Source organism: Corvus moneduloides, chromosome 23, assembly GCF_009650955.1.
Source record: "Corvus moneduloides isolate bCorMon1 chromosome 23, bCorMon1.pri, whole genome shotgun sequence".
Taxonomy (NCBI): Eukaryota; Metazoa; Chordata; class Aves; order Passeriformes; family Corvidae; genus Corvus; species Corvus moneduloides.
The window spans coordinates 3,559,203-3,586,066 of record NC_045498.1 but is presented as its reverse complement, the minus strand read 5'-3'; the positions used below and the strand labels follow the sequence as shown (position 1 = coordinate 3,586,066).

The 26,864-nt window shown below is 53.3% G+C and overlaps 4 protein-coding genes across 12 annotated transcripts; 1 reads left to right on the top strand and 3 right to left on the bottom strand.

The window, feature by feature from the left end:
- Positions 1–336: 336 nt before the first annotated feature.
- Positions 337–8,441, top strand: ZC3H12A (zinc finger CCCH-type containing 12A). The gene is made up of 6 exons (XM_032132498.1): positions 337–461; positions 581–1,024; positions 4,020–4,159; positions 4,692–4,926; positions 5,407–5,513; positions 5,618–8,441. Exons 2-6 carry the CDS (start codon positions 624–626, stop codon positions 6,610–6,612), a joined length of 1,878 nt encoding a protein of 625 aa, XP_031988389.1. The 5' UTR covers positions 337–461; positions 581–623; the 3' UTR covers positions 6,613–8,441.
- Positions 8,442–8,848: 407 nt separating this feature from the next.
- LOC116455088 lies at positions 8,849–14,604 on the bottom strand. 4 transcript variants are annotated; one of them, XM_032132510.1, is made up of 6 exons: positions 13,975–14,604; positions 13,705–13,836; positions 13,320–13,376; positions 13,054–13,141; positions 12,632–12,970; positions 8,849–12,357 (listed from the first exon to the last, which is right to left on the bottom strand). In XM_032132510.1, exons 2-6 carry the CDS (start codon positions 13,828–13,830, stop codon positions 12,290–12,292), a joined length of 678 nt encoding a protein of 225 aa, XP_031988401.1. In that variant the 5' UTR covers positions 13,831–13,836; positions 13,975–14,604; the 3' UTR covers positions 8,849–12,289. The 4 variants fall into 4 exon arrangements, with proteins under 4 accessions (XP_031988401.1, XP_031988402.1, XP_031988400.1 ...); XM_032132511.1 differs by lacking the exon at positions 13,975–14,604 and having other exon boundaries at positions 12,632–12,734; positions 12,804–12,970; positions 13,705–13,918; XM_032132509.1 differs by lacking the exon at positions 13,975–14,604 and having other exon boundaries at positions 13,705–13,918.
- A 1,122-nt stretch (positions 14,605–15,726) lies between these two features.
- Positions 15,727–22,418, bottom strand: MEAF6 (MYST/Esa1 associated factor 6). 6 transcript variants are annotated; one of them, XR_004244298.1, is made up of 8 exons: positions 22,288–22,418; positions 22,057–22,172; positions 21,882–21,969; positions 21,346–21,391; positions 20,599–20,791; positions 17,562–17,619; positions 16,932–16,965; positions 15,727–16,478 (listed from the first exon to the last, which is right to left on the bottom strand). XR_004244298.1 is itself a non-coding variant. In XM_032132516.1 (8 exons), the coding sequence occupies exons 1-8, from the start codon at positions 22,381–22,383 to the stop codon at positions 16,470–16,472; spliced, it is 612 nt and encodes a 203-aa protein (XP_031988407.1). In that variant the 5' UTR covers positions 22,384–22,418; the 3' UTR covers positions 15,727–16,469. The 6 variants fall into 6 exon arrangements, 5 of the variants coding, with proteins under 5 accessions (XP_031988407.1, XP_031988408.1, XP_031988410.1 ...); XM_032132516.1 differs by lacking the exon at positions 17,562–17,619 and adding an exon at positions 17,723–17,752; XM_032132517.1 differs by lacking the exon at positions 17,562–17,619.
- A 915-nt stretch (positions 22,419–23,333) lies between these two features.
- Positions 23,334–26,793, bottom strand: SNIP1 (Smad nuclear interacting protein 1). Its single transcript, XM_032132499.1, has 4 exons — positions 26,639–26,793; positions 26,463–26,565; positions 25,413–25,993; positions 23,334–24,818 (listed from the first exon to the last, which is right to left on the bottom strand). The coding sequence occupies exons 1-4, from the start codon at positions 26,791–26,793 to the stop codon at positions 24,554–24,556; spliced, it is 1,104 nt and encodes a 367-aa protein (XP_031988390.1). The 3' UTR covers positions 23,334–24,553.
- Positions 26,794–26,864: the final 71 nt, after the last annotated feature.

Sequence of the window (26,864 nt, the reverse complement as noted above, 5' to 3'; positions counted from 1 at the left end):
TTTGCACGTTTCACAATGTAGATTTTAACCCCTGCAGTTCCATACAGTCTGCACGTATGGTTTAGCCCGTGGCAAGGGACAGGTACTAGTGGGTGACAGATGCTTTCTGACAGCGCTTATCTCCTCTGCACGCCCGGGTTGATAAGCCACCACTGGCTGAATCACAGCCACCTGCATCACTGGGATCCAAGTGTCGGAGAACCCATCCCCTCGCAGTGCCCCGGCCCCGCCTCGCCGGCCCGATTCAGCACGGGAGCGCCGGGGCCGGGCCGGGCCGGGCCGGGCTGGGCGGGCCGGGGCCGGGCTGGGCGGGCCGGGGCCGGACCGGGAAGCGGTCGCCGCTCCGCCCCTCGCTTTGCCCTTCCGCCCTGCGCGGCGCTCCGGTATAAATTGGCGGCCGCCGCCCGTCTTACTCTGGCCCCATGGATAGGCAGCGGCAAGCCGGCAGTGGCAGCGGCCCGGTGAGCGCGGGGGGGATCGGGGCGGACGGCTCCAGGGCGGGGGTTCGGCTGGGCCGGGAGGGGAGCGGGAGCGGGGGCCGGGGTGCGGGGCCGCTGCTAACGCCGCTGTCGCCCCGCAGGTCCGGGCGGTGAGCGGAGGCCGCGAGTCCCCCGCCGGGAGCCATGAGCGCGGGCAGCGTCGCCCCGGGCTGGCCTGAGGCGCTGCCGGCCGCGGCCCGGCCTGCAGCGGGGATGAGCGCCAGCGAGAGCCCCGAGGGGCCCGGGGACGGGCCCGAGCTGCAGCTAAAGGTGGATTTCTTCCGCAAGCTCGGCTATTCCTCGGAGGAGATCCGCGTCGTGCTGCAGAAGCTGGGCCTGGGCGCCGACACCAACACGGTGCTGGGGGAGCTGGTGAAGCACGGCCCGGCCGAGCGGGACGGCCCCGAGGCTCCGCCCGAGCCCAGCGAGGCCCCGCTGGTCCCTCGGGGCGGCGCCGGCAATAAGTCCCCGGCGCCCGGCCCCGAAGAAACGGAGAGCGACAACCTGAAGCCCATCGTCATCGATGGCAGCAACGTGGCCATGAGGTGCGTCCGGGGTGGGCGTGGGGCTGTCGGTGTGTGACCTCTGGGTACGAGCTCTACCAGGCGCACAGAGCTCGGAGATTGGTCGCTCTCTCAAAGCAGCCGCTTCTGGGTGCTTGGAAGGGGGCTGGTAATATTTTCTAAGGTGCCTCTCTAACACGCACGGCTCTCACGAGGACGAGCACCACGTTTGCCGGTGCGGGCCGGTCTTGGCACTGCTCTGCTTGCCCAGAGCCGCCAGTCACGGGGCAGTGATGAGGGCAGCAGTGCTTCCTTTGAAACAGACGTTTCCTCCTTTGCGCTAGCGCTGAGGGGATAACTGAAGAGACGTTGTCCTCTTAACTAGTGGCTTTGTCTAAGTTTCCGTAGCAGGAAGTTGCTCAATAAATAATTACAGGGTTAATTAGAGAAGGCTTTGTAATATGGAGCTCCATTGGAGACCTGTCTCCAAATTGTGCCTCTTGTATTTTGGTGAATTTCTGTACAAGGTAGAGAACGATTAGATGTCAAAGGTGTCACCAAGGCAGGGCTGTGGCTCATCTGCAGCATCTCCTGCGTCCCAGTGTTGCTGGAGCAGGTACTGTTGGACACTGTGACTAGAGGCCCCAATATACATGAAGCATCCAGAGTCTCAGGGCTGGACATTTATTGGTGTGATGTCCCAAATTTTCGCCCTGGGTTTTGCTCCCACAATGGTGAGCATTGCGTGCCCTCACCCCACCCCCAGCAGTATGTGTTCCCCACCTCTGCACAGTGGGGGTTCTGGGCTCTTGAAATGTAACGCACCAGGTTCTGAATTGGGTTCTGAAAGCTTTTTTCTGTTACAGCTCAGAAGCTGCCTCCTTTGTTGCTTATGTTTGTGTATGCAGATTTTATAAAAAATAACCTCTGGTGCGGGTGGAGCTGCCATGTGGGTTGCAGTAGGTTTGTCTGAGGTGAAAGTGCTGCATAGAGGTTTGTTTGCAGGTGTGGTTTTCTCCCAGCCCTGGCTGACAGTTCTGAGAAAAGATGGGGCAAGGGCTACTGTGCCCATGAGTCCCAGGGCAAATGAAGAATGGTGATGGCAGTGGAACAGGGCTGGAGAGTGAAAGCTGTGCCTGGTGTCCCTTAAGAGAACCTGTTCTAGTTCCTACCCTCTCCACAGCTCTGGGAACACTATGGAAAATGGCCTATTGTGAGCCCAGGCTGATAAGTGACTTTGGCAGCAAAGTTTACCTTGGATAAGTGCTTGGGCTTTAACAGGCTTAAAACACAGCAGGATTGGCTGTGTTTGTTAATGAGGAGCTTCTTACCGGTGAAAGTTACCCAAAAATGCAGAGGGGAAATCACAGCAGCTGTGAGTCAGGGCAGGCCAGAGCACAGGGTCTGACATGAGAGAAGCAGTCTGGCTTTTTTAAGCAATTTGCTAGAAGGGGAATTCCATTCTGAAACTTCCTGTATTGATGGTGTGATGTTCCCTGCTGATTCATTTGCAGTGTGTACTGTGGCCTCCCTCAACAGCTCTTGACAAACTTATGCAAATCATAGTGGAAATTAGCTTTTACTTCCTTCTAAGGGAATTTTTCCTTGGCTGCTGCCAAATCAGATCAGCCCAATTAGCTGCCTTCTGGAGATTTGGAGTTGGTAGCAGGGACTCAAAAAAATAAAAAACAACCAACAACCCCAAACAAAAAATAATCCACCAAAAAGCATTTGTTTTTCACATTTATCTCTTTAAAAATTGCAGTAACCTGTGCCTGGCTATTTATAGCTAAATCCATCTGATATTGGAGAAAACTTTTAGAGCATCTTCTGATGGTGATTGTCAGTCTTCTGTAATTTAGGATTCTTACTGGAGTTATGTTAGGTGTCTCTTTAGGTGTTAGTTCTGTTGCCAAGTGTTTAGTTCTTCTAGAATAAGTACTTTTGTACAGCTCTTCAACTTTCTTTGTAGTTTCAAGAAAGCATGAGGCTGGGAGGGGAAGTGAAATTTCTCTGTAGTGGTGCTGCAACAGTGCCTCTGCAGGAATGGCTCGGGTGAGGGGCCTACTGGGCTGCCAAGGGGTGGTGGGAGCCAAAATGTTGTTCAGGTGCAGATGGAAGGAGTGCCCAGGTGAGGAAGATCTTCCTGAATTCTGAGAGCAGTTCCTTTTGGTGTAGGGCATCTTCCCAGAATGCTGTCACAGAACACAGGCATTGGATCCCCAGAGTGACATATCAGGCTGGAATAGAAGTGTTGAAAGTTTGCCAGAACCACTATCAGCAGAAGGGCTGATTGTACTGTAAATACTACTGCTTGTAAACCAGGAGGGGTAGCTTCCTCCTAGATGGTCTGGAAACTTATTGATATAACCTAATGAATAATTAAGAAACTTTTTGCATCAGTCCGTGGCTTCTGACAAGGTTGTCAAACTTTGTTCTCCAAGTGCCATGAGCTGTTCACTCATCCAGCACTGATCACAGGAGATGTTACCATTTTGTCCAAATAGTGCATTTGTAGATGAGGTTTTTGAGCCGTCATGGTATGAATTGTCTTTCCTTGAGGTGAGAGTGCATAAAGTATCTTGTTTTCCTGAAGTGATCAGAACAACTTTGCAAGCAAGCCCCCCGTGAGGGTACAGTGCACCCTGGCAGGAAACAGCCACTGGCATTAGCTGTCAGAGTAGCACAAAGGGTTTCAGATCACATTGTACTCTGGGCTAAAAATAACCTTCAGAAGCCCAGGGTTGAAGCAGAGGCTGTTTCAGAGCTGCTGCAACAGTTCCAGCTGCTGTCTCCCTCCCTCCCTCCCTCCCAGTGAGTATTTGGGTGTTTACTGGTATCCTGAAATGAACAGGAATGCTGGGCAGGTCCGAGTGAGGATTTTGTTACACAAGGTAAGCACCTGTGTTTGCTGCCTGTGCTCCTCAACACTTTACTGAAGCTTGTCCTAGTTGCTGGCTGCCTTTGCTCTATGCATTGCCTGACTAGCCTGTACTGAATCATGAAGGAATTAAAGTCTTAATTTTCTCCTTTGCAGCCATGGGAATAAAGAAGTGTTCTCCTGCCGAGGTATCCTTCTGGCTGTCCAGTGGTTCTGGGACAGGGGACACAAGGATATTACAGTCTTTGTGCCATCATGGAGGAAGGAGCAGCCCCGACCAGATGTACTCATAACAGGTATGAAAATATGAAAACCAAAAGTAGCTTTTTGGGCTGACTGCTCTGTCACTTAATGAGCTTGCAGAGTTCTGGCTAAGTCAGTAATTAACTTCAGAATGGAAAGTCTGAGTAGTAGCAGATGCAATGAGCTGATCTGACCAGGGAGAATTAGTCATTAACCTCTCCCCTAAGCCAGCTTTTGCCTAAATCAGTTGAAATAATTCAGAAAACAAGGAATGTAATACTGCTCTGCTTCCTAACTTCTTGTCTTTTATTTCTTGAATTTTTTCCTCTTGCAGGGACTCACTTTGTGCTTTGTATTTAACTGAAACATATTTAGGCAGAATGATTCAAATTGAGGGGAGTTTGCTCTGAACTTGCAAAGAGATTTCTGAGTAACTCAGGACAGTGTGAGCAGGGTTGAGTACAGTCCGGGTTGTGGAGAAACGGAATGACTTCACGTGAATTTTTTTGTTCATTTATAATGTTACTCTGTTTGTGCAAAGGCCTTTGGGCCGTGCAGTTGTGCTCACAGTTGTGTTTGCTCTAGACCAGTACATTCTGCGTGACCTTGAGAAGAAGAAGATCCTGGTGTTCACGCCATCGCGGCGGGTCGGGGGCAAGCGCGTGGTGTGCTACGACGACCGGTTCATTGTGAAGCTGGCGCACGAATCCGACGGCATCGTTGTGTCCAATGACACCTACCGGGATCTGCAGAACGAGCGTCCCGAGTGGAAGAAATTCATTGAAGAGCGTCTGCTGATGTATTCCTTTGTTAATGACAAGTATGCTCGTGTCTTCCTGGGCTTTTAAGAAAGATCTGTGTGAGCATGCTGGTTTGTTCTAATGAAGCAATAGCAAATAATGCATGAAAAGAGAAAAATGCTAGTAGCGAAATAAAGAAAAGCTGTAGGATACAAAGGCAAAAGAAGTTGGTGGCATCCCAGTAGCTGCTCCTAGTTTAGAGCTAGGAGCTCCAAGGAGAGCTTCAGGGTGCAATTCCCTCGCAGGACAATTATTAGCAGGCTCAGCAGCAGGTACTAATTCTGGTCAACAACCAAGCATTGAACCTCTTCTGTGCTTGAAGGGAAGCATTTTGTGCTGGTGTGGACTGGGTGGCAGGAGGGTTATCTCTGTGGGAATTGGGAGAGCTTTGTAGGGCTCATATAACTTTTGATCTTCAGTGAAATAGGAGGCTTTGAGAAGAAACCAAACCTCAGCTCAAAGAAGTGAACTGCTTCTGACTGAGATTTGTTTTTCCTTAGGTTTATGCCTCCAGATGATCCCTTAGGGCGTCATGGCCCCAGTCTGGATAACTTCCTCAGGAAGAAACCTGTAATTCCAGAACACAAGAAACAGCAGTGCCCTTATGGTAAGATGTGCCTTGTTTATGTGAAGAACAAGGTGTCTGTGCAAGTGTCATTCATAATCTAGTCAAATCTAGCTGGTCACTCCATGCTCTGGCTTTCCTTACAGGGAAAAAATGCACCTACGGAATTAAATGTAAGTTCTACCATCCTGAAAGGATCAACCAGCCCCAGCGCTCGTTAGCTGATGAACTCCGTGCCAACGCAAGGCTGTCTCCAACCAGAAGTACCAGTGCCAAGGAGGAGAAAAAGGGCAAAAGGGGTTCCCAGGCAGAGCTCTTGTGCTCTGTGCCCACAGAGAGCGACAAAAGCTCTTTGCAGAAGGTCTCTGCAGAGAGGAAGAGCTTGGCCCACAAAGCCAAGGCCAGTGACATTCCGCTTCAGGCCAAAGGCTGTGTGTCGGGCAGTGTCTCCCCTGACAGGTACCAGCAGCCTCACATGGACTCTCTGTCTTACATCTCTCAGGAGCATCTCGACTCAGGCATTGGGTCTCTGGAGAACCAGCTGTCTGACATGTGGCCTCACAGATGTACCAGTCATTGTGACCATTCCCATGCGGAGCAGGTGGCCGTCTGCACCTGTGGTAGGCAGAGACCTGTCTACCCACATTCTCCCAGCTTAGAGCAGAATGGTCTGATCTCTTACAAGCATGGCTCCCATAAATCTTCTTCCTCTGGTGCTAGCTTCTTGCAGTACAGCCCTGAGATGTCTCACTCAGGAGCACCCCACTCTCTCTCAGGCTATGGAGTACCTGTGCACCCAGGTACCGCGGGGCAGTACAGCCTGCCCAGTGAGTTCAGTGCTGCCCTGCCCCACTCTCGGGAGTTCTGGTCCGAGCCGTACGCACTGCCTCAGGTGAGATCCCCCGGTGTGCGTGACCCCTGTGCGGTGCAGAGGGCCCCAGGGCCGGCGTACGGGGACTCGGGGCCCTGGGCTGGCTCGGAGCAGTTTGCTGAGGAGCGGGCCAGCGTGCACGTCAAGCTCTGCGGCATCTTCCACCCACACCTGGTTGATGCTGTGATGAGCCGCTTCCCCCGGATGCTGGACCCCCAGAGGTTGGCAGCAGAGATCCTCACCTACAAGGCCCAGAACCCAGGTATGTGAGGCAGGTGCCAAGGGCAGCTGGGCATGGGGAGAGCTTGAAGGGCTGTTTTTGCCTCTGCAGCTGCCACAGATGCCTTCTGAGTGCTCCTTCTTATTCCTTTGGAAGTACTGGACTCCAGCTGGAGGTTGGATGCCAAATGTGTGCTCACAGCAAATTCTGCTCCAGCTATGACTGCAGGCCTGTGGGAGAGGTGAGAGCACCCCAGGGTTCCACCTTCCCCAGGGGCTGCTAAGCAGGGAGGGAGGCTACAGTTCTATAGCAGGACTGTTCCTTTGGGGTTCATGAGAGATTGGCACACCCCAAATTCCTGCAGTTGTCCATAACTGCATGTGAGAGAAGTGGGTGCTGCCTTTGTAGTGGCCTAAGGCTAGTTTTTGAGAACCCACATGCCTTGCCAATGCTGTTGTTAGGTCCTGGCTAAGCCTCTTCACTAAATCCCACCATTCAGATCTGCGGTGAATGTTGGGTTATTAATGTAATCTGAAACTGGGTTTATCTGACTGGTTTTACTGGTGCACTTCTTGAATGATGTTTTCCACACCCCTCCCACCTCAGCTTATCTTCCTGAGGTGAGGTAATTCTGCCACATGGACCACAAGTGCCTAGTGAGCTGCTCAGCTCCCAGGAGCCAGGGGCAGAGTCCTTGCTCCAGAGGAGTAGCCAGCCACTGCTCCAGAGCTGCATGTGAGTTGTGTGTTGGGCATGTGCTGAACACTGCAGTGTCAGAGCAGGTGGGTGAGCACAGCATGCTGTGAGCACTGCTCTGGAACTGTCACCTTGCTGGTGCCTGTTCCAGGCTGGCTCTGTACAGCATTGGCAAGGATTTGTCACGTGCCTTTTGCCTTCAGAGAGCAATAGAACAGCTGCATCACATCTGGACTGCTGCCAGGGCCCTTCCTGGGGAGTCTTTAATATTTTGCTCTGTAAAGCTGTTGCTTCATCTTCTTCCTCACCAATATATTCCCCTGTCCCCTTTGGCTGTGCCCAACTAGAGCAGCATCCAGAATTGTAGAGTAAGACTTATTTGGCAAGGCTGTTCCTGTTCACTTCCTCTTACTCTGTAAGATGTTTTCTATTGTAGGTACTGTAAGAGATTTTAAATATGCAAAACAAATTGCTGTAGTAATTGGTTCTGGTCCTGGAGTTCTGCTGTGCTTAGGATGCAGAAATGTTCCTGACACTTGAAGGCCAGAAGCAGTTGATTTGTTGATACACATTGTATCTCTGTGTGTTGTTGTTTTCTAAATACAATACGCCCTTCTGTGGTTAAACCAAGGTTATTGAGTGGCAAATTAGGAAGGGGAGAGTGGAATGCAGCTGAAACCCTCCTGGGAACAGTGTTGTCTATTCCTGCTCTTCCTCTGATGTCCGCGGAATGACCTGCCCAGACTGGCACCATGTGCCACGAAACCACAGGGACACAGAAACCTGTATACCTGGTTAATAATGATACATTACAAATTAGTAATGTTTCATGTTAGTAAGCAAAATGCTTCTTAATTTTAAGTAACCTGATACTTTACATATTTGTAAATTACAGAAAAAATGTTTTTTAATGTTATTGTTCAGCACCTTGCTGCTTGCAGTTTTAATCAGTGCTGTTCTCACCTCAGCCATGTTACTTGGCAAGGTGGGTTTGGGTTTCTGGTGAAATGCTGGTATCTGCTGCCTCTCTTGCAATGAGAAGATTAACATTTTATATTCCCCAGCTGACACTTGCTGAACTTTCTGTATCACTATGCAGTATAGTCATGTACTGAATAGCCATGTGACAGCCACGGCAAAGGAAGAACTGTGTTATACAAATAAAAACTGCTGAGTTGACATATTTGGTCTCTGGTGGCTTTGTGGAACAACAGTCAACATTTTGGCTGGCGTTTTAGGAAAGTCAGAGAAATTATCCTTCCTCCCCAGGGTTCCTCTGACAGGCTTTGGATCTCTGTGCGCAGTCTGAGGGCTGGTTATTGACAGGCTGTTAATCAATGCAGCAAGACCAAAACATCCATGTGCTGTGGCAGATAAGGGCATGTGCAGTGTTTGCTGTTTATTTGGCTTTACTGGGGTTGCTCACTGCCTGGGGCAGGCGCTGGCAGGGGAGGTGGGACGAGAAGCAGCACTGGCTCTCAGCACCACAGTGTGGGTGTCTCAGGTGCTAAGGCACAGCACACTCCTGGGAATTTTGGAATCAGTGTGGACTGTGTTTGGCTTTAAGGGGCAATTCCACAGTACAGCCTGGAAATAAATACATATTTTATTCAGTTACAGTACATCTGTGTCAGATATGTGGAATATGTGAATGGTAACATGTCCAGACTTCGCTCTGAAGATTTGTTATGGACTGGGAGGGAAGTGCAGCGGGAATATCGGCGCTCACCTTGCGGTGTAAGGATCTTCCCTTCCCACCTGCTCCACTGCAGCACAGCATGTTCTTATCTCACTGGTTAAATAACTTTATGGTCTGTATTGAAACTTGTGCTCTTCATTTACCACAGGGCAGTGACTCTAGTTAATCAGAAACCAGGGGGGCAGGTGCTCCAGAGACCAGCTGCATTTCAAAACAAACCTGCAACCTCACAGTCTGAAAGGTCTTTACTTACTGTGGGAGAGGAGCCCTCTGAGGATGTTACTACAGTGACAGAGCTCACATGGCTCTGTGCGTGTATGGTGGGGGGGATGGAGTGGTGTGTCAGGCATTTGAGCACACCTTTAACCAGGTGAGCAGTTTGCTGCTGTCCATAATGGGATCTGTAATTGGAAAATGCTGCAGGATTTTAAGGCTTGTGTTCCTGTATAAGACAATAGGTAACTTTACGGGATGTGTAGAGGGGGTGAATGTTTATTTTTGCACCTCTCAAAGCTGCACTGAGACGCAAGTAAAGCAATCAGTGCCGAGGTTCATTATTACAACCAGGAGAGGAAGAGCTGGAGCTGACTGACTTGGGTTGTGATGTTTCTATTACAGTGACAGTCCTGGGGGCACATGGAGTAGTTTGGGAAGGTCAGGCCCTAGCACAGATCTGGTCAGTTATTCCCCCAAACTGCTGTGTGTGCTGCTGGGGCAGCCAGCCAGCCCAGCCACACTCCCACTGCTGTTCTCCAAATTTTCTCCTTCATTCACACAAGGTTCTGTGTCCCCATTTCCCAAGCTCAGTGTGGTGCCAGAGATTTGGGAAATGACAATTTTTTCCCCCTATACACTCCTCAGTGCCAGGAGTGGTGGGGCTGCCTGTCTGCACACCTTGGCAAGCCTGCTGGGACTGTTAAAGTGAGGGTTTTGGGGTGCATGCTTTGGCTCAGCACTTCCTGGGGCTTGCTGTGACTGCTGGGTGTTTGCTTTGTGTTCCTGGGCAAGCCAAAATGGGTCAGATCTGTGTGTCAGCTCACTGGGCTGTTGGAGGGAAGGAGGTCACACAAGGGCCTGTTGAAGGTTTCCTGTGCTCAGGGGCTTCCCAGCCCTCATCCTGTCAGCTGTGTGCTACTGAAGCCTCGTGCTGAGCTTCAGGAGAGGCTGGCTCCTCCAAGCAGGGCCCATCTGCTCTCCAGGGCTTGCTTGCCTCTCCCTGGCAGCACTGCCCTGTGCTGCCCTTGCTCCCTGAACTTCCATTTGAACTCAGCTGGTTCCCTCCCATTGGGGGCTTCCAGGGTGTGGCTAACTCAGTTCTAGCATTTTAAGGCATTTTCAGAGGCAGAAAGCTGAAAGGTTCCTGTGCAAGCTGTGGGAAAGGAGATGGTGTGTGTGGGCACCATCACAGGGGCTGTGGTGATGTATGTGCTGTACATGGGAGCAGATTCAGCATCAACTCCCCTGTGTTCCCCCAGTGCTGAGGCTGCTGGGCTGTTGCTCTCCCCACAAAGAGGAACAGAGGTCCTGAGCATGGCAGCAGCTCTGCACCCTGTATCCCAAACTGCTTCTGCAGCACACCCTCCCTTTAAGACAGGACTGCAGGAAGAGAGTAACTGCAAAGTAAATATTGCATACAAGAGAACGGAAAGGTGCTGGGAAGGAGCTGGGTGCTGCCCCAGGGCAGTGGGGGGGGAGGCTGATGCTGGGATGGTGATGGTGGTGCTACCTGTGCAGATGCTGTCAGCACTTGCCCTCCAGCCACAGGCTTTTCAGTTCTATCACCTTTCCTAAGGGCCCTGAATCCCCCCTGGGAAGCTAAAGCCCTGTCTGGGGCAGCAGCCACCTGCTCAGCCCTTTTGACAAATCCACTGAGGCTCCTGGCCTGGACTGAGGAGCAATGTTGCACAAATGTGTTGGAGTAAATACAGCTTCAGGTTAAGCAATAGGGCAGGAGGCCTTGGATGGTGTGGTGGCTGGGGAGAGGTTTACATGGCCTGTGCATGGCCTGTGCAGTGACTCTTGCCTTGCTGCAGGTGCTGTGGTGAGGGGCTGCTCCAGCAGGGGGTAGAGCTGGTGGCTGTAGCTAATGCTGCTTGATGTCACCCTCCACCTCCTGCACCCTGGCCCCTGAGGGCTGGCTGGCGATTTCTAGCCCAAGGATTGCCACAGGAGAGGTGGCTACAGCAGGAACATGACCTTGTCACATCACTGTCTGGTACTCCCATGGTCTCTCAGCATGGATGCTGCTGTGATTCCTGTGGGAGTGGGGGGAGCAGCTTGGGACTGGGGTTTCACTGCAGCAGGGCCCCCAGAGCAGCTCATCTGCAGGACTTGGTTTACTTTGGTATTTCTGAGCAGCACGGGGCTGTCCCACCTCTACCACACTGGGGCCAGGTGGGTGCAGGGTGAGTCAGGCCGCTGCTATTTGGGTTGCATCAGCTCCCTGCGTGTGGGAGCTGCACGGGCACGTTGGGAGGACAGATCCCTGCCGATCCTGCCTGCTGCAGGTGGGTGCTGGTCCCTGCTCTGCTTCAGCAAGAGCTCATCCTGTCCCCAGAGAGCTGGGCCTGGGGGCGACTGCCAGGCGCCGGTGCAGCTGTCCCGGCTCTGCCGGACAAAGACCAGGCAGACACAACTGATGGAAAGTGGCTGCCTGTATTGAAGAGTGGGAGCCTGGGGCAGGATGCAGCCCCCCTGTGCTGGGCCAGGCCTGGGCACCAGGCAGCCCCTCAGCCCTGCAGTGCCGGTGCTCCCGTGGCTCAGCATCCCGGGCCCAGTTGTTCTGGCCAATGAGGGGCCATCAGCCATGCCTGGGGAGCCGGTTGCCCTTGACCGCTGTCTCAAGGAGCTGGCCCAGGGTTGCGACATGTGCGGGAGTGGCTGACTGAGAGGATGGATCTGGCCGATCAGGAAGTCAGTTGGGTGAGTTTTGCAATCGTCACCCCCAGAGCAAGGTGACTGAAGCCAGCGCTGACCAGACTCCTTGTTCCTGGAACCTCCCACCAAGCAGCAGAGCCGGAGGATGCTCCTCGGTGGACTTCACCAGAGCCAGCCCCCATGGGGCAGAGTCAGCCCAGGGGCGGCCCTGGGCAGAGAGGGCTGTCACATGTCCTGGGGTAGACCCAGGGCCAGTGGCTTGTCCTGACCTGCTTCCCAGCTGGTTCCTGCTCCTGGGAAATGGCTGCAGTTCTGCTGGCTGGGGCCAGGCCCAGCCAGCACCGAGGGATGGAGGCACATACAGGGATACAGCTGGGCCTGTGTCCTGCAGGGCCTGGGCAGGGAGGAATGTGTGGATCCTTCCTGGTTTGCTGAGGCCCTGCTCACATCTTCACTTACATTTTCTGCCTGTCAGGCTGGATGAAACTACGTGGTTTCTGTGGTGCCTCCATCCATTGGCATCCTGGAACAGACAAAAGGGAGGGGACACCAGTGGGAGTACCCAGCCAGGCTCCTGGTGGGAACTGACGCAGAGAACTGGGAGCCTTTCCCAGCACCCTCCTCCCAAGTACCTCCCCAGGCTGCCCAGTGCCACCCAGGGCCCAGATGGGAGTTGGTGCATTGCCCATACTGCCCATTAGCAGAAGTCAGCACATTGCCCCATCCCCAGCTCTGGTTGCAGGTCCCCCCTCCCCAGCTACTGGTTCCCTGGGCCCCCTGCAATTCCCAGCCCCTACCTTCTGGGCTCTTTCCCTCACTCCCACTGGCACTTTGGTCCTCTGCTTCCCCGAGCAGCTCAGGGCTGTCACCCCTGTTCCACTGCCATGGCAGCTCCTGCAGCTGGAATAGGGTGTGAGGGTCTGGAGTGCCAGAGGGGACTGTGGGGGCTGGACCCCACAGGGGACTCACCCGTTGGTGCAGGCTTTGCTGTTCCCGCAGCAGCTCCAGGAACCGGCTGCTCCACAGAAGCTTCTCAGCCCCCAGCTCCGTGCAGAGGAAGCGCACGTCGGCCTCCAGTGCCTCCAGCCTCCGCAGCATGGCCTCGCTGGCATCACCATGCTGCTGCAGCCCCACCACTGCCCTGGCACCACAGCTCAGCTCCTGCCAGTCCCCCATGACACCTGCCAGCCCCAGGGACACCCCCGGGCCAGGGACGTACCTGTCTGTCCAGGCTCCAGTGCAGAATCTGAGTCCCCATCCTCCTCCTCCTCACTCCCCTCTAGTCTCAGCTGCAGGGCTGTGCCGAGCTGGAAGCCAACACGGACAGTGGGGACTGACAGGTCCATGGGCAGCTGAGCCCAGAGGGCCCCTGGCACCATCCCTGTCTGGGGAATCCCCCTCGTGCCACTCAGTGGGCCATGTCACCGGGCTCGGCTGCGTCCCGAGGGTTGGCGAGCGCCGCGGGCCTCCCACGGGGGGAGTTACCTCCTCGGTGACCTGGAAAGCGCCATCCCAGCAGCTCTTGTAGCAGATCAGCAGGACCTGGGGGAGAGGACGGCTCACACCTGCCCTGTGGAGTGCAGAGCCTGGAGCGATGTCCCCGTGTCCCCAGGGCTCCTGGTGGGCACAGCCACACAGTGCCTTGAGCCAAGGACCAGCCCCCCGGCACGAGGGTGCCAATGCCGCAGCCGAGCTGCCGGGTGCTGTGGTGACGCGCTCCCCCCCTCCAGCTGCCCCAGCGGCTACAAACCACAGCCCCCAGCACCAGCGGCACAGCGATCGCCCCCCAGAGCTCCCCTGCCCCGGCTCCGCCCGCCCGCCACATTTGGAGCCGGCACAGGTGCGAGGAGGTCCCCGGGGAGGTACCGACCCACGTCAGGCTCCAGAGCCCCCGCAGCCCCCGCAGCGCCGTCCCGCAGAGCGACAGCAGCCACCAGCAGCCGGCACGCAGGAGCCGCCTCCAGCACGGCCCGGGCGGTGCGCGCTGCCGGCCCATGGCTCCCTGCGGACCAGGAGACACAGCTGACGAGCCCCGGACTATGGGAGCCATGAGCCAGGAGAGCGAGAGGGGACCGGAGCGTCTGTGGGCCGGATCCCCCCACGCGGGACCCCCGCTGCCCCCTCCCCTCTGCCCCCTTACCCAGCCATGCACCGGGCGCGTCCCCTCCTGCCCCTCGGCGACCAGATGAACTCCTGCCTAATCCTCTTGGTGACGGGGCGGTGCAGGGATTAGCGTTTCTCTAACGCTCCACCTTTGGGGTCCATAAGGACAGTGGCTGCTCTTCTACTCTTTTCTTTGCTCAGGATTCATCTTTCACCAGCAAAGGACTCGGGATATATTTCTAACTGCTACTTTTAGCTTTAATTAGCATTCAGGTAAAGCCTGTGAAGTTCCCTCTAACTCCTGTGCCCAGGCACTGGCTGTCCTGGGGGTCTTTAGTCACTCAGGCACTTTAGGAAGTAAAACCGAAGTGCTCCGAAATCAAATGGAAGTTTTAGGCACAACTGCTGGAGTCAGGACCCAGCAGGGAACAGCCGATCCTTTAACTGAGTCAAGTGTTTGCCATTTCTCTTTCTGCCCCGATCAATGTGCTCCCCCCAGGCTGCTGCCATCAGACATCGACCTGGGCAGAACAGCTGTCCCCTCCTTTGGTGACAAGCACAGCTGCAGGCACAAATGGCTGCATTGCCCCATTGTCCCTGCAGCACCCCAACGTGTCACAGGGAACGTGGAGCTGACCCTGCCACACAACCTGCCTGCACATAGGGCTCCAAGCTACACCAGCCCTTTGCTGCTTCTCCAAAATGTTCTGCCTGAAGAAGTCTGGCAGCTTTCCTCGAGGTCAGAGGTGCAGCAGAGACTTCAGCCTCTGCAGTCCAGGTTCTCCAGCCATCCCTGCTTGGAGCAGCAGCAGCAGCAGCAGGAGAACTGTTTTTTGTACTGAGGCCAGGGAATGAAAACCATCAGCTGAGAATTCCTTTTTCCAGAACTATGGAAGAGCAAGGCCTTGCTGTTTCCTAGATCTTCCACCCCGCTGTACTTAAACTCTGTAATTTAAAACACACAGAAGTAGGCCAGCTTCGTAGCTTGGCCTTTAAGCTGCTCTATCCCAACCCCCCCGTGGAGAAGCAGCCGCCAGTCCTCGAGCAGAGACACAGCTCCCTGTGGGATAAGCCAGCTCCCTCTGGGAACAAACAAGGAGCTGCCTTGATCCCCGGATCAGATACAGCCCAAAGGAGAATTCTGCTCCTGCGCACTCACCTTCGCTCAGGCCCTGCCCTGCACACAGTGGGGTGCCTGGAGAGAGCTGAGGAAGACCCCAGGGGGGAGCAGAGGTGCAGCAGAACACACGTTCTGCACGTTCCTCGGCTCTTCCAAGGGCTGTGCACACTCCAGGGACTCAGTCCCATGGCCCCTTTCCCACATCTCCCTCCAGCAGCAGGGGTTACACAAACACATCCCAGCACAGAAAAAGAAGGCAACTCCCCATGCTGAGCGAAGCAAAGCTCAGTTCAACAGCAACACCAAGATTCTGACCTGGCTGCTGTGAGGAGCACCCAGCCCTCACCCCTTTGTCCTGCTCCAGGGAAAATCCAGCTGGCTCAGCCCTGATCTGCAAGCAATATGCCCTCACCAGCAGAACCATGGACATCCCAGTCCTGCCTTGCAGCAGGATCAGCCAAACACAGCTGGGGATTAGAGCCTGGCACTCCCTGCAGCACTTAGTTACAGCTACCCCGAGGAGAGAAAGCACCAAGTGAACCTCCCATGGGCCATGGGACAAGGAACAGCTCCAGTGCCAAAGGGGAAGAATTCCAGAGAAGTCCTCATAACGCAGGTGGAGACTAGAAAAGCACCAGGAGTCAAAGTTTGGACTGAATAAACCATGAGAAGAGACAAACATTGAACTTTTATTGTTTATGTACAAATGACAGAAGTTTGTATTAAAAAGAGAACCCACCCAAAGTCAGCGACAGAGAAGAGCTGGCTCTGAGCTCTGGCCCTTCCTGCACCTAATGCACTGAGGAATATCGGGAGACGGTGTTTAAAATGAAAGTAAGAGAAAAGGGCTAAACTACCTTCTTCTCTGCTTGAGTAAGAATCAAAAGAGCTGCTCCACAAAATGAAGAACCTTCCACTACACGGACTAAACAAATAAACCCAAAGTCAACTTGTACACTTCAGCTTTAAAAAAAGCACAACAAAACCAACAAAACAAAACAAAAACAAAAGAAACAAACCTGCAAAGCTAAATATCAGCAACAAAAGTAATCTAAGTCTCACAACATGGATGGGACACACTGAATCCTACCCCAGTTCCAGTGGAAAAGGAAATGCCTCTCTGTGGGTCTGCAGGTGACAGGGGGCAGCAGTATCAGCCGTTTCAGGAAGTTCCCGACCAAGGTGGAAGCACAGAACAGTCAGGAATTCAGAACTACTACAACTACTACATCACCTTCGTCTTCCTGCAACTCAGGTGATTTAAAAATGATGCAAAGTACATGGTCCAGGATTTCCTCCCCCCATCCAAGTCCCTTAGAGTGAGTCACTCCTGCTGCAGCTGCCATCCTGCTTCAGAGCTTCTCAGTGGGGAGTCACAGACCTAAATCGCAGGAGCATCAGCACTGATGGCTCTAGTAGTCCTGCAGAGAAAGGACAGCACAGGCACGTTAACACCTTCCCACCTCCAATTCTGCTCTCGGAGCTGGGGGTCTCAGTCCTCTCTCATCTCACACACCACTAGTTGCAGGCAAAACAGATCTTTTACTTGCAGATAAACATTGAAAAGGAGGGACCCTTCCAACCTTGAGTATCAACTCAAACCAGATTTGATGCTCCAGATCATGACAAGATAACAGGATGCAAAGCAGCTTTTTCCATGAGAAGCACACAGGAGTTATCTGTGACCCGGGCTCAGAACAGCCCACCTGGCCTCAGCTGCTGTTACAGCCAGGAGACAGTGCTGATCTCACACTGTGACACTCCTCAACCATGACAGTAAGAACTTAAATGACAGCAGCAGGAGGGTTTTTTTAAGCTTGGGTGTCAGCCAGCCCCTCCGGTGAGCAATGAAAACACAGAGCACGGATACTTACAGCTCTTGGCTTTTTGTTTAACTTGAGATCAATCCTGTGGTTGGAAAGACAAGAGAAACGTCCATGTCAATACCTGACCCAACACCGGAGCTACTTCACAGGGCACAGCTACGACAGAGACTATGGTTAATCCATCCATTTCCAACTGGCTGAGCCAGGGCACTGTCCCAGGGTTACTGGGCACGAGAGCAGCAGAGGAGAGTGGAGTTATTATTTGCCAAAAAGCAGATTCCAGCCACTCCCAGACAGAGTTAATCAAGGGGCACAATCAATCACAGGGCACTTAGGTGAGCAAAGGGAACTAGGCATGCTCTATGTTAATTTAATCTGCCAGAGGTGTGACTATGCCACAGGTAATTATCCAGACATATTGTGAGAGTTATTTACTTGGATAGAGAGAGGAGTTAGGATAACAGGGATTATATGAGCCAAAGGTATTGAGTTTAGTACATTTTTCCAGAAGGAAATATCCAAGTCTATACTAATCTCCTTAAGCAGCAAAGCCAAAAGAATCAGTTCTAAAACTAAGTTTTAAAGTTAAAAAGTTTTATCTATTTAAATATGAAACAGAAAGGTAAAGAAGAGTGAAGTTAATTTATAATTTGCTGAAGTTATTAAATAAAATGTTACCTCCATCACGCTTTTCTGTTTTTAAAAAAAACTTCCCAGCCTAACCTAATATACATACCTACAATTAAACAGATAAACTAGGGGTTAGCGAGGTCTCAAAAGGCACATCAGTGTCTACACACTAACAACACAGCACAAGTACTAATTCAAGTCAAACTTACTCAAAGTCATAATCAAACATGCCAGACGGGCTGAGGGGCAGCATTTGAAAGGAAGAAAGCAATAGAAATTAATATACTAATGAATTAAATCAATTAGTTGATTAGCCACCCTAGCGAGATTGCTAAAAAATAAAATTAAATAAATAATAAAGCCAGTGTTCAAACATCATCAAGTTCTTTAGATATCTTAACCAGGGCTGGGCACAAAAAGCACTCCGGGTTGGCGATATAATGTCCCCCTCCCCACTGGATTTCTGGGAACAAGAGGTGTTAGCAGAGAGGTGGGTTTGGCTTACACAGGGGATTTTAGGAGCTGAAAGAGGGGCAGCTGCCAGACCCAGAGAGGGCAGAGCTCAGGGGCAGGAGAGGAACCCGAGGGCTTGCAAAACCAAAGTGAGGGGTCAGGAAGCAGGGGATTTGGGGAGGTGGCTGGGCTGCCAGGGCAAGGCAAGGCTGGCTCAGGCAGAGGTGACACAGAACTTGGTGCCCAACCCCGCCCTGGGCTGTTCCCTGCACGCCCCCAGCGCTGCTGTCCCCGGCAATGGCAGCCCAGGGACATTTGGCCAGAGCTGAGCAATTTGGTGACTGTCCCACCCCCTCATACAAGTGCCACAGTATGGCCTCCAGACACGGCTCTGTTCACAGCTGACACTGGCCAGGAAGGATTGATCACGGAATCCCATTCCAGGACTGCACTGCTAAGAGGAAACAGCACTGGATTCCCTCAAACACTTGTTAGCCGTGAAAACAGCTGAGCACACTGAAAATATCCACCCTGGCCTTCCTGTGGTGTGGGAGGGAGCAGGGGGACAGCACAGCCTCTGTAGCCCACACGTGAGGCCCTGTGTGCTCCTGAAGCCAAACGTCCCCATGCTGACCCAGTTCCCCACACGGGAACCCCAGAGAGGCCGTGCTCCTGCAGGGGCCTTTCCCAGCACCTCACGGTTCTCCAGGAACAGGGCAGTGAAACCCAGAGTTGTGCTGGCAAACGGAAGAGCTTCTGAATAAAGAGAAAAGCCAATATTTCTTTTTATTTTTCTCTTTTTCATGCCAGACACCTCAGGGGACAGACCCACAGGTCTGGCTGGAGCACCTGCGGGGCTGTGGGGCCTGGAACACCCTCGCTGCATGATCAGGTACTGGGTTGTTGCTGGGGCTTTTTAGCCTACATATACTTGAAAATTGTTTGGTCTTATCTGCCAAAATTTAGGGGATAGTCAGTAACAGCAATCACAATTTTAACAGAGCTTTTATTACAGACAAATTTAATTATCTTTTTATCTTTTTTAATTATCTATCTGGCCTTGCTAAGCATTACAAACAGTCAGTTCCTGCCTCACCGAGCCCCTCGGAGTGTCTTGACAGGGCCTGGGAACACAGGAGCTGCTACAGGTGAGCAGGGCAGGGCTCCTCTGTCCAACAGCCCGGCCTGGCAGCAGCCACCACAGCTGCAGAGGGGGATGTGAAGGAACCCAGAGCCACAGAACCTGCTGGGGGGCAGCTTCCCCCCAGCTCCTGTCCCTAAAGTCCGGGTAATGGACCGGAGCAAAAGGATTTATGTCAGTTCCAGCACCTGCCCTGCACCCCACCATGTTGTTGCCCATGCTTTGTCCAGGGAAGCGCCTGAGAGAGTATTTTATAATTTGTTTGAAATGGCAGTTTTCTTAAGCTGTACTTCAGTTTTACAGGTTGTTTCTCTGGACTTGTTCACGGATGTAGTTTCTTGTGTTATTCCTGAACTTCTTCCAAATATCTACAGGCAAAAAAAGAGATTTGAACTTCTTTGGATTCCCAGCTCATGAGGAACCAAAGGGACATCCAGTCCTTTCAGACATTTGCCCAATTCAGGCTGCTGTAGGAAGGAAATTCTGACCTAAGAATTAAAGACATGCTAATGACTCAACACTTAGTAAAGGCAAAAAAAGGAGTTAAGCATTTTTCAAGCATTGTACCTACCTCGTGTCCCCACCCCAGCTGTCCCCACCCCCACCTTGTAAACTTTTACCACTTTAAACCCTTTCTCTAATTGCGTGGCAGGTCCCTTAAAGAGGAAAGCCCATCCCTAGCCAGAGCTAACAGTTCAGAGCCAGCACAGACGCTCCGGAGTTTTAAAAACTCCATTACTTCTATTAAATCCTTAGGCCTCAGCTTCAGCAATCCTTCCAGAGAGGTGCAGCTCTGCAGTGTCTCCTCTCCATGGTTTTGCCCCTCGTGGCCTGACTCACAGGCACTGTCACTGCTGGCAGCCTGGGCTGAGGGCACAGGGACCAGCTCATTGCCCTTATTACACCTTAGGGGCAGAACTGGACAAGTAAATCCAATCAGAAAAGAGTTCAAGGAATCTGTTTCACATGAATTTCAGGTCAGTTTAATAACAAACACTCTGAAGTGAAGGTGACACAGCAACTCCTCTATGCCAGTACTGAGACTCGGCTGAGATGTGAGAGCTGGAAGGGGCTGCAGTGGAAATCCAGATACTGGGAGTGTCCAAAACCCCAGAAACATTCCCATTTGCTTTCCACCCTCCTTCAAAGAAAGCACTAACATTCCTGTCCTACTGGGCTCTGCAGAAACCAAGCAGCAAGCTCAGGAGGTCAGGACCTGCTGGAAGGAATAAGCTTTATCCTGGGGACACGGGAGAGCTGAAGAAGCTGCCCAGAAGCACAGCTGTGCCACAGCTGGAGCGAGCACCCTGTGCTGCTTGTTTAACTTCCTCAGCACTTTCCCCTCTTCTTCCAAAACCAGGAAAACCACCCAAACAACTGACCCCAGCTGCCCATTATTCCCGCATGTTACTGGTTCCCCTCAGACAATAAATTCAATCCAGCCCCAGCCAACTGTCCAGGTGTGGCAAGGAGGCTGCTGGTCCCACTGACCTGTGTCTGTTTTTGTTCTTTCGCTTTTTGTGGCTGCTGTGGTGGCTCCCAGAGGAAGTGGAGGAAGCAGCTTTCTGGGGCTTCACACCCTGCACGGAGCCATCTAGCTCTTCAGCATCCTCCTGGTTGGGCTCATTCTCCTGGTTGTGGAAGTCTGGAGAAGTGTCACTCTCTGTGCCACTGCCCGGCTCCCCTAGAGCAGGACAGACCCAGGTGAGCACCAGGGTGAACTCCCAGCTGCCCTGGCACAGCCCTGAGTGGGAGAAACAATCCCAGAACAGCAGCAGAGACACCTGAGCCCTGCAACACCAGGAGGTGAATCACAGAACCTGGGAAACAATTCTGCAGGATGGACAGGAAGCTGCTCCTCAGCACTGAGGCTCTCTGGAACCACATCCTATTTGGTGCTCATCACAAAAATGTTTTTAAATATCCTGGAGTTGAGTGGTCCCTCCCCACATCTCCTGTGACTGACACATCTACAGCGACGCAGTGCTTCAGCTCGTCTGGCCTCTTCCTCCAAAGAGCACAAAACCAATTTTCAATCCCTTTTACACACAACAAACCCCTGCTGAGCGTGGAAGGAACTTGGCAAGTCAACAGCCAGGAGCAGCCTGAGGGCAGCAGACACAGGGCCTGGGAATGGGAGCCCAAGTCCAGCCCAGATCTGTAAGGCTGAGACAGGGCTGAACGGTGGGGAGAGTGTAATTCTTCCCAAATTCACAGAACAATGACAAAAAGACTTACGCTTCTCAATGAGCTGGTCCTGGACTCCAGCTAATGCACTGACAGCCTGGAAAACCAAACGGGATGTCAAGCCAGGCAGGGATTCACCTCCCAATGCTCAAAGCACAGAGCCCGGATCACACAGACACACAGTCCCTCTGAAGTGCCCGTGGCCCCACGTGGCACCGGGGGTCTGCAGCAGAGACAAAGCCAGGGGACGGCAGAGACGCCAGTGACAGGCGTCCTCCCACCCCCCAGGCACCCGCAAAAGGGGCTTTGGAAGAGGCTGCAGGGTGGGATGGGGATGCTCAGGTCAGGGAGCCAGTGCAGGTACGGCACTTCAAATGGGGAAGGTGTTCTGCAGGTGATCATGGCAGGACTGGGGCACCCAGGAACAGGAATGAGGATGGGATGGGGAAGGAACAGGAACGGGGACAAGGAAAGGGATGGGAATGGAGAAAGGGATGGGGACAGGGATGAGGAGAGGGGTGGGCACAGGGACGGTTATGGGGACAGAGGCATCTGCTCATCCCACCAGCACCCATCCCGGCACTCACCGCTGCTGAGGTGACCGAGGACTTGCTGAAGAGCCTCTCGGCCTCCTTGAACTTGCGGTTCCTCCGGTCGTTTTTGCTGTTGGAGTTCCTGAAACAGAGAGAGGCGCGATGGCGGGGCCGGGGGCGGGGGGGGGGGGGGTGCGCTGGGCAGGTGGGCAGCGCCTCCGCCACTCACTTCTGGTTGGTGAGATACCGATCCCAGCCGCGGATGATGTTCCCGTACATCTGCGTGTCCTCCAGGTAGCTGCCCTCGAAGGCGTAGATCTGCCGCTCCAGGTTTGCCAGCGTCTCCTGCCGGGAACACCGCCGCGCATGGAGCAGGCCCGGCCGCGCCGCTCCGGCCCCGCCGCTTCCCCAGCCGGCCCGCCGCCACCTAGCCCACACCGACCCCCTCCCCGGCGCTCACCGCCAGCTCCTGTTTGCGTTTCACCAGCTCGGCGAGCTCCCGGCGGGTGTCCGGGATCTGCGGGGGCCCCCCGGCCTTGGCGTGGAGCGCGGCCATGGCGGCGCGGCCTGCGCGGGGCGGGGCGGGGCGATGCCGGCAGCGGCCACTGGGGGCAGCGGCGAGGCGGGAGGGGCGGGGGGTGGCAGCACGGAGTAACGCACGAGCCGTAATAAATTAGAGATTCTGGGACTCTGGGGTGCCTTTTCCTGGTCTTAAAATCAAGAATCATACACGGTTAGAAGGGGAAAAGGGATTTTACCTTGGTATTTATTTTAAGGATCCTTAGGTGCACATGTCCAGGTCATATGCACCGAAACGCACCCCACCGAGTCTCCCTCAAAGATCAGGTATAACATCATAGGTTTTACTAATTAGCAGATCTATCAAAGATTCCTCAAGGAGAGACTCGACTGAGCCCCCCTCCCCAAGGAGCCTTCCCCTGGATGGTTCTATCTTGGTTTACAGAATGTGTTCTGGAGAGGACCTTGGGGTCTGTGACACACTGATCCCTGGCTACGAAGCTTCTAAAATGTTGAGTCTCTCAGCTTGACAAACAAGTCCAAGAATGTAGGCAAAAAGCACTAAGAATACAGAAGTTGTAAAAAGGTATAACAGGGGTATAAAAGAAAAGGCAAAAAATCTTCATGGCATCATCTGGGGTCTTTAAGGTCCCTCCAAGCCAGACCTTTCTATGATCCTATTGACCCATGTCACTCTGATCCTCTGCAGTGACACTCGGGGGGCCGGCACAGCAATGATGTCACTTCACATTCCTGTGTGAACCCTATCAGGGGACACAGAATGAGCCACCTTGGCCACACTCAGGTGAGAAAGGCCCAGCCAAGGGGAATGATACAAACCTGCAGCGCTAACAGCCTCTCCAGTACACAAATCGTGCCGTTTTAAACTTATTTGGTTTCTTTAATACAGAAACAAGTACTGAAACTTCATCTCTTCCAAGGAAAAAAAAAAAAAGGACACTAGAAAAATAGTACAACTGAAAGTAATCAGGGCTAAATTTAAAAATTGTTTATTTAAAAACCCTTGGAGTAGATATAAAGGAGCTCCTCCTGCTCAAACTCCATCCTACCTGTCTGAAATCCCACAGCAATGCCCCATATTTACACCATCCACGTGTACAACAAGCACCGTTTGTGTACAGTCCGTACACAGCAGGGACGAACAGGTGAGACCACAAACACCCAGGTGAATCAGTAAAGTGTGGGACATACACATTTAACATAAAGCAACATGGAGGAGACACCAAAGACTATGCAACTCCCAGTGAGTGGGACTGGTGCTTCTCTCCCTAAACACTCATTTCTTTACAGCGAGAAGACTGTGTTAAACAAGGGACTTGGGTAAGTTTTTATAAAAAGACAACTTAAATAGTGCAAACTCTGGTTAAAACACGTCACCCAACCAAAGGTGTTTCTGTGTGACACAAACAAACCCTGGGGTGGGGTCAGAAATAATGGCTCCAGCATTCAACCCAGACACTCCACATCCACAACAGTTTCAGCATCGTGTGTGGGAACAGGAAACTGGGGGCCCTCAGCCCTCAGTCACAGTCTCATCACCTGAAATTCCAGGAACTGTTTAACTTGTTTCACATTCCTTTGTAATTTCCAGGCAGAATGCCACTGAAATGCCCATCCCTCAATCACCATGAGGCAAATTAAATAGCCAAAACATACAAATACATGAGGGTCTTTGCCACGTTTCTGCCATTTCAGCAGTGATCTGGGTAAATTCTCCTGTCAGGCCTCCCAACAGGCAGAAGAATTTGGCAAACTACTGAACAAGATGTGCATCAGGTACTCTTTAACTAACCTTTCAGTCTGTAGCATTTTCAAAGGGCTGTAACAAAACAAGTCATAAAAGTAATTTTCCAGATGCTGTCTGTGTTTGACATGGTTTGCTGGAAGAGTCTGGCAACATCTGTGGAGGGTTTCCAGCACCAGAGCTTTCACGTCCAGGTGCTCTTCGGCTTGTTGGGGGAAAAATAAAATAAAAGTAAAGCTGTATTTCCTGATATGCAAAACTATCAAAGATGAATAATGAGCAAAGTCCCCCAAAACAAACTATGGGAACAGACCAGCAACAGAGAAAGGACTTTAAGGCAACAAGAGGCATCAGTGCTGCGATGCTCCGTGTTCACATCCCAGTCCTGTTCAATTGCAAGGAGTTTCTCTCCTCTGCCCCTCCCCAATGTCTTCCTCATCCGTTAACTGTCAGACTCTTCCTCCTTCTCCTCATCTTCATCATCGTCCTTTGCATTGGCCTCAGATTTATCTGAGGATTCATGGAGCAGGACATACTCTCTGCTGCTGAACCCAAACTTGAGTACGTCCTTCTCCTTCAGTTCATAGTAGCGCTGGGGCTCGATGCGCTGGTTGTTGAGGAAGGTGCCGTTCCCCGAGCCCAGGTCGATGATGTAGGGCCTCACCCTGCGGCCCACGGTGCCGTCAGCTCGGGTGTACTCCACCAGCCTGGAAAACAAAAACACTGGCTGAACCACCAGAGAGACAGGAAACGTGCTCCAAAAGCAGGTGAGACAGAAATTGTGCTCCGCGAGCAGGTCGGTTTGTGCCGTGAACACTCATCCATCCCGAGATCGGAACAGCCCAATGAGAGCAACAAGAAACTGTGTGAGACAGAGCAGGTTCTGAGAGAGGCTGCATCATTCCCTAAACCTCCGATGATGTAACATAGCAACTCCTGCACCGGGACAGATGTTCTCCACGAGAGCTGGGCTATTCTCCAATACCAACAGGAGCCCCCTCTGCATCAGAGCACAGCAGCCCTCACTGTGAGAGAACAAACCAACAAACCTCTTCTTGAAATGCTTTTACTGTCAATCACACCTGGTAAGTTATTCCAACCTGGATTCACACCCCATTCTCTGTCTAACCCCGCTATATGATTTCTCTGCTTGTGGCTAAATTAGAGGAATTTCAGATATTTTTGGTCACTGCTGGGATAATCCACAGCAGTCACACATAAATTCCATTTCTATTTTACTGACAGTGAACTCGCATTTGGTTTGTGTGCTGTTTTCCTTCCGAAGTTCCCAAGCCACTCACCGGTACTGGAAGACGGCGTGCTGCTTGGAGCAGGAGGGGTGGTCGATGGGGATGTCGGCTATGCGGCGGTGCCGGCCCAGCAGGTACGCACTCTGCCTGTGGATGTACATCACCGGCAGGAACTCGTCGTTCTTGAAGGGGTACAGGCGCCAGCGCGTCTTGGGGATGCGCGCCTCGGGGGGCTCGCTGTACTTGATCACCACCCCCCGGAACGTGTTGGTGTCCTCCAGCAGGGCCCCAGACAGCTCGAAGCTTGGCTTCTCCTTGTTCACAGCAGCTTTTTCTTTGGGTTTGCTCTCAGACTGCCGGAGCTCTGGGTTCTGGTCGCCGCTGCCCTCAGTGCCCTGTCGGTGCTCTCGCCTCCTCTCATTGTAGAACTCCCTCTCTGCCTGCTGCTCCCGCAGGTTCTGCATGTCCCGCTCATGGCCGCGAGTTCCCAGCCTGTCACTGGGGTTCTTCTTTCTGTCTGAGTGGTCCCTGTGCCTGTCCCGGTCACCACTCCTGTCCCGCCGGTGCTCCTGCTCTGATGGGTGTCTCTGCTTCCGCTCCTCATTCCCCCTGCGACAGTGATCATCTCGCTCCTGGAAAGGACAATCAGAATGAAAGAGCAGCAGATCTACCTCGGCCTTTCAGAAAATCCCAATCCTACACATGGAAAACACATACTGGGACAGGTGTGGGCAGATCTGACACAACATGGAACAGATTTCCGTGCCAAACTACTTGGGTTCCCAAAATTTACACCAAATAAAGCACAAGAAACAGGCAGTGTCACCTGCTCCAGGCAAAGGACACAGCTCCCAGGGACGCCTGTGCTGTGGCACAGGCTGGGCTCAAACAGGAGCTCCAGTCACTGGTGGCACAGCCTGAGCTGGGAGGCGGGAGTTCCTGACTTGCCCAGATCCTCCCTCTGCTCATGGGACACGATGCAGGGCCCAGTCTGAACGGACAAGTAAAGAGACGCCTTCTGTACCCGGCACGGCCGAGCCTCCGGGAACTGCGTCCGCTGCGGCGCCCGCAGGGCCCCTCTGTACTCACAGCACCATTTACCTGCTTCACCCTCACGGCGCCGTGGTGCGGGCTGTGGCTGCGGCTCCTCCTGCCTCGCGGGGAGCGGCTCCTCCGCCCGGACCGGCTCCTCCGCCGGGGTGACCTGGGGAACAAGGGGAAGGCGTGAGCGGCGGGGCCGGGCCGAGCGTGGGGCCAGAGCGGCCGGGCCTCCCTACCTGCTGCCGCGGCTGCCAGCGCGCGGCCCTGCCGGGCCCCGCCGCTCCTCGCCCGGCGGCGACGGGCTGCGCCGGGGGCTTCGCCGCTCGGCCTTCACGGCCGCCTCCCGCCGCCGCCGCTGCTCCCGGCGCCGCTCCCCCGCCGCCGCCTCCATGGCGCCCGTCCCGACGGGAAGTGCCGCCACTTCCGGCCCGCGAGCACTTCCGCCCGCGAGCGCTTCCGCGC

Bases quoted from the DNA above. Each gene is read 5' to 3' on its own strand.
- ZC3H12A (XM_032132498.1), top strand. From the start codon at position 624: ATGAGCGCGGGCAGCGTCGCCCCGGGCTGGCCTGAGGCGCTGCCGGCC. The intron at 4,927-5,406 runs GTATGCTCGTGT...GTTTTTCCTTAG, and splicing joins TATTCCTTTGTTAATGACAA to GTTTATGCCTCCAGATGATC. The intron at 5,514-5,617 runs GTAAGATGTGCC...CTTTCCTTACAG, and splicing joins GAAACAGCAGTGCCCTTATG to GGAAAAAATGCACCTACGGA.
- LOC116455088 (XM_032132509.1), bottom strand. From the start codon at position 13,884: ATGGCTCCCATAGTCCGGGGCTCGTCAGCTGTGTCTCCTGGTCCGCAG. The intron at 12,971-13,053 runs GTACGTCCCTGG...GTGCCAGGGCAG, and splicing joins ACTGGAGCCTGGACAGACAG to TGGTGGGGCTGCAGCAGCAT. The intron at 12,358-12,631 runs GTAGGGGCTGGG...TGTCTGTTCCAG, and splicing joins TGAGGGAAAGAGCCCAGAAG to GATGCCAATGGATGGAGGCA.
- MEAF6 (XM_032132516.1), bottom strand. From the start codon at position 22,383: ATGGCCGCGCTCCACGCCAAGGCCGGGGGGCCCCCGCAGATCCCGGAC. The intron at 21,970-22,056 runs GTGAGTGGCGGA...TCTCTGTTTCAG, and splicing joins CGGTATCTCACCAACCAGAA to GAACTCCAACAGCAAAAACG. The intron at 16,966-17,722 runs GTAAGTTTGACT...TTCCAACCACAG, and splicing joins ATGTTTGATTATGACTTTGA to GATTGATCTCAAGTTAAACA.
- SNIP1 (XM_032132499.1), bottom strand. From the start codon at position 26,793: ATGGAGGCGGCGGCGGGGGAGCGGCGCCGGGAGCAGCGGCGGCGGCGG. The intron at 26,566-26,638 runs GTAGGGAGGCCC...CTTGTTCCCCAG, and splicing joins GCTGGCAGCCGCGGCAGCAG to GTCACCCCGGCGGAGGAGCC. The intron at 25,994-26,462 runs GTAAATGGTGCT...TGTCCTTTCCAG, and splicing joins GCGCCGTGAGGGTGAAGCAG to GAGCGAGATGATCACTGTCG.